Source organism: Armigeres subalbatus, chromosome 3, assembly GCF_024139115.2.
Source record: "Armigeres subalbatus isolate Guangzhou_Male chromosome 3, GZ_Asu_2, whole genome shotgun sequence".
Taxonomy (NCBI): Eukaryota; Metazoa; Arthropoda; class Insecta; order Diptera; family Culicidae; genus Armigeres; species Armigeres subalbatus.
The window spans coordinates 363468804-363472754 of record NC_085141.1 but is presented as its reverse complement, the minus strand read 5'-3'; the positions used below and the strand labels follow the sequence as shown (position 1 = coordinate 363472754).

Sequence of the window (3951 nt, the reverse complement as noted above, 5' to 3'; positions counted from 1 at the left end):
GAATGCAGCATGGGCGAGATTGCTGCAACACCGCACGAGGGCGAACGAGGCACGCTACAAACAGGCGCGGAACAGACAAAACTCGATTTTTCGGAGGAAAAAGCGCCAGCAGGAAGATCGAGACCGTGAAGTGACGGAGCAACTGTATAGCACTAATAACGCACGAAAGTTCTATGACAAGTTAAACCGTTCAAGTAAGGGTCACGTGCCGATATTAGGGATCCTATAATGAGAGATATGCGAAAGCGGCCATTGTAAGCCAATCGAGCATTGAGAACTGTCAAAACGTGAGCCAAATGAACGTTGTTATTGTTGCAGATTGAGACGAGGTTGAGAGGTATTGAGATAAATTTTAAGAAAAGTTTCATCGAATAAATAATTTGTTTTACTTTCGCGAATAGAAGTAATATAGTTTTTGTATTGTGTTTCGCCTGTTTGTATTGCACTTTTATTTTAGTGATAAAGCTTATTTAAACACTGTCAGTGGACAGACAAACATAATCCAAATTGTTATCAAATGTAAAGTCATATACAAGCTTCAACACTTTGCGCTGCGGCAAGTGCTGGAAGCGTTTGCTAACAAAAGTAACAGCGTTGCTAAATCGTCTGGAAAAGTATTTGCATATCTCTCATTATAGGATCCCTAGTCGATATGTATTGTTACTCCGAATAGGGCCTTTTACGGAATACGTAACCAGCTTAGGTCCAGCAGCATGCAGACGGAAACGAAATTTGCTCTATACAAAACTTTGGTTCTATCAGTGGCCCTTTATGAACATGAAGCATGGACGTTAGAAGAGGCCGACCGGAGAGCTTTGGAATTTTTGAGCGAGAAGTGCTGCGTACAATACTCGGAGGGAAACTAGAAAATGGTGTGGCGAAGACGCATGAATCATGAGCTGTATCAAGTATACAAAGAAGAAAATATTGTGAATCGTATAAAATACGGCAGACTTCAGTGGGCTGGTCACTTAGTGCGAATGTCGGAAGAAGGAATAGCAAAAACAATATTCAACAGAGAACCAGATAGGGACCGGCGTCTTCGTGGAAGGCCACAAACACGCTTACTGCACGCGGTGGAAACGGACCTGAGGACCATTAACGTTCGGGGAAACTGGAGGAAGATCGATTATGGAGCTCTACAATACGCCAGGCATAGGTGTATCGACGCTGTAGCCAACCAGGTAGGTAGGTAGGTAGTTCTCTACGGACATGAGACTTGGACGATGCTCGTGGAGGACCAACGCGCACTGGGAGTTTTCGAACGGAAAGTGCTGCGTATCATCTATGGTAGGGTGCAGATGGTAGGTCTCGCTATTAGTTTCATAGGGGCGTAATATTATAGATCGATTTCTTTTCGTCGATGTTTTCTTTTTATCATTGTACCACATTGCGCTAGTTTGTCGATGATTTAATGGTTTGGTGTAATAAATGATGATTGTATCTTGCACCAGAATCAATAAACACGGTTGTTGCTTTTGAAACAATTGAGTTATTATCAAAATGTAAAATCAATTAAGAGAAATCGATCAATTCAGTTACACCCCTAGGAAACTAAGCGCGAGAGATGGAAAACGGTACGTGGAGAAGGCGAATGAACCATCAGCTGTTGGGAGAACCATCCATCGTTCACACCGCGAAAATCGGAAGACTGCGGTGGGCCGGGCACGTAGCCATAACGTCGGATAGTAATCCGGTGAAAATGGTTCTCGACAACGATCCGACGGGAACAAGAAGGTGCACAGCGGGCAAGGTGAATCGATCAGGTGCGCGAAAATGGAGTTCTCTCGTATTCAATTTTAAAACTTGATATTTCCATATCACTACGTGTATTTAACGTAAGACCTTAATCAGGCTATTATATATAGTACAATATCGTTGCTGCTAAAGCAGGTGTATTTTGTATATACCAGAAGTGCAAGCATCCCATTTGTGCACCACATATCAAAACCGTTTAGATTAGTTTATTCATCTCTCAGATCCAGTTTGATTGTTAATTACTTGGGGACGATCAACCGATCCCTATTTTGAGACTTCCTCTTTAGAGAATCACATGCCAATTTTGATTTGGATAGTCCACCACAGACCAACTATTGAAGAAAATCAATCACTTCTTCCAGTTCTCGAATCCTTGCTTGTTGGTGAGCCCACTTAGCTTCCGCCGATTTTATATCATTCAGTCCCCATTTATCGTGCGTGACCCTCTGTTCGCAGAGCTCGTTGCCGCTACTTAATGCTGGTTTTCCAGACCCGGCCCTTCTGTCCGAGCGGGGATGCTTCTTTGGAGCCGGGCATATTTTACCACCCGGGGGAAACGGAGGTTCACTCATGAACTTCCTTAGGCAAGCCTGATGATAGACGTGACCGCAAAACATCCGAATTACGTATCGGCCATCGTCTTCGGACATTACCACATCTGTGGAGTCCTCCGGAAGCGAAAGTTCACCGCAGGCTGGACATCGTTCCTCAGGGAATCCTTTCATAGCTTCTACGATGAATCGGAGAGTCCGTTCAAGGCTTGGTTTAGGTATGAACACCTGATTTGCGCTCGACTGCCTTAGCGGAGGTTCAACGCACTGCCTGGCGATTTCTTTTGCTTGTCCATTAACAAATCGAACCAACGGTAATGGAAGATTGCAATCGCAATTTTCCCAATCAATCCTTTGAACGGGGTACAGTTCTGGAACGTAGAACTTTGCCGAAAAGTAGAACGAACCGCCTTTAGCCGTTAGACCAACGGAGGATGTTTTCTGTCTTGGTTTCAACTCTCCTGGCGTTCCTTCCAGCAGTTTCTTAATGTTGAAGATCTCTTCCGTTACGATACAAAGCGGATTATCCCGAAGATAGGCATCTACGAACTTTAGTACCTGCATCACCTGGGGTTTGCCGACGAATTCTGTCGCTTTTTCATCACAGATCTTGGTAAACCGTTCCAGAAACGCCAGGGACATTGTTTTGCTTTTGAATTCCAGCAAAAGCTTGCTCCGAGGGTAATCGGCGGGGAAGCGCAAGCATGCGGTCAGCTGACGAGATTCAGTTTGATTAATATCGACGCGAATCTGGTGACAGAAGGCAATAATTATCACCGGTTTGAGGTAATTGAAGGTCATCCAAACTGGATGTGCAACAATGTTTTTGGTCTATGTACTTACAAGAGAGCTCATGCAGGTTATTAGCTTTGATTGAGCCAGTACGTTTCCACATAAACGGGACACTTCATCTACTTCATCCTCGATTAAACCCATGATAATTTCAATGTTAAATATGTTTAGAAAAGAATAGTTTTTACCTAAAAATATTTTTCGTAATTTGAGAAAAACTCGTCTCCGGCAAAAAAGTAAACAAAATCCCGTCACTGAAAATGAATTTCGGTTTGACGTTCCTTCCAACACTGACGCAAATTTTTATTTGTACGTACACGGACAGATAAATCAAACCAAAATTTAAGTTCAATATATTCAATATATTGCGCATAAGCCCCAAAATTTTATTCCCACCTTTGAGTTTCCGCGCCGAGCACTCAGCGCCAGACTCGGCGACAAGGAGATAGTGGTCAAGTTGGTACTCCTGATTTTTTGACAACTGATGTCGATTAGTTGTGTGAGTGCACCGGTGTCAAAAAATAGAGCTTTTGGCTGAAAATTTAGTTGTCAAATACACATTTTGACAGCAATATAGATGTATGAGTGAATGAAATATGCAAATGCTCTATCGCGGAAACAGTCGCTGAAGACAAGTGTCAATGGTTTCAGTGACGAAACGAAAAGTTTCAATGCAAAAAGCAATACAATAGGGGCAAAGACGGCTTTGGCAGGTTTTGTTCTATTATTGGCAGGGGGGTTTTTGTCGACCAAATTTTAAGAAATTTGGCCACAATGTTCTTTGATATGCAAAGAATGTTTAGGCCAAATTTGAGCATAGTCAGACATAAAAAAAAACCCTGCCAATAAT

The 3951-nt window shown here is 42.8% G+C and overlaps 1 protein-coding gene across 1 annotated transcript; it reads right to left on the bottom strand.

Annotated features, from left to right (window-relative positions):
* Positions 1-1820: 1820 nt before the first annotated feature.
* On the bottom strand, positions 1821-3364 carry LOC134223449 (uncharacterized). The gene is made up of 2 exons (XM_062702594.1): positions 3153-3364; positions 1821-3059 (listed from the first exon to the last, which is right to left on the bottom strand). The coding sequence occupies exons 1-2, from the start codon at positions 3243-3245 to the stop codon at positions 2091-2093; spliced, it is 1062 nt and encodes a 353-aa protein (XP_062558578.1). The 5' UTR covers positions 3246-3364; the 3' UTR covers positions 1821-2090.
* Positions 3365-3951: the final 587 nt, after the last annotated feature.

Excerpts from the sequence above, each read along its gene's own strand:
- LOC134223449 (XM_062702594.1), bottom strand. The coding sequence starts at position 3,245 with ATGGGTTTAATCGAGGATGAAGTAGATGAAGTGTCCCGTTTATGTGGA. Across the intron at positions 3,060-3,152 it reads TAACCTGCATGAGCTCTCTT|ATTCGCGTCGATATTAATCA; the intron begins GTAAGTACATAG and ends TTCTGTCACCAG.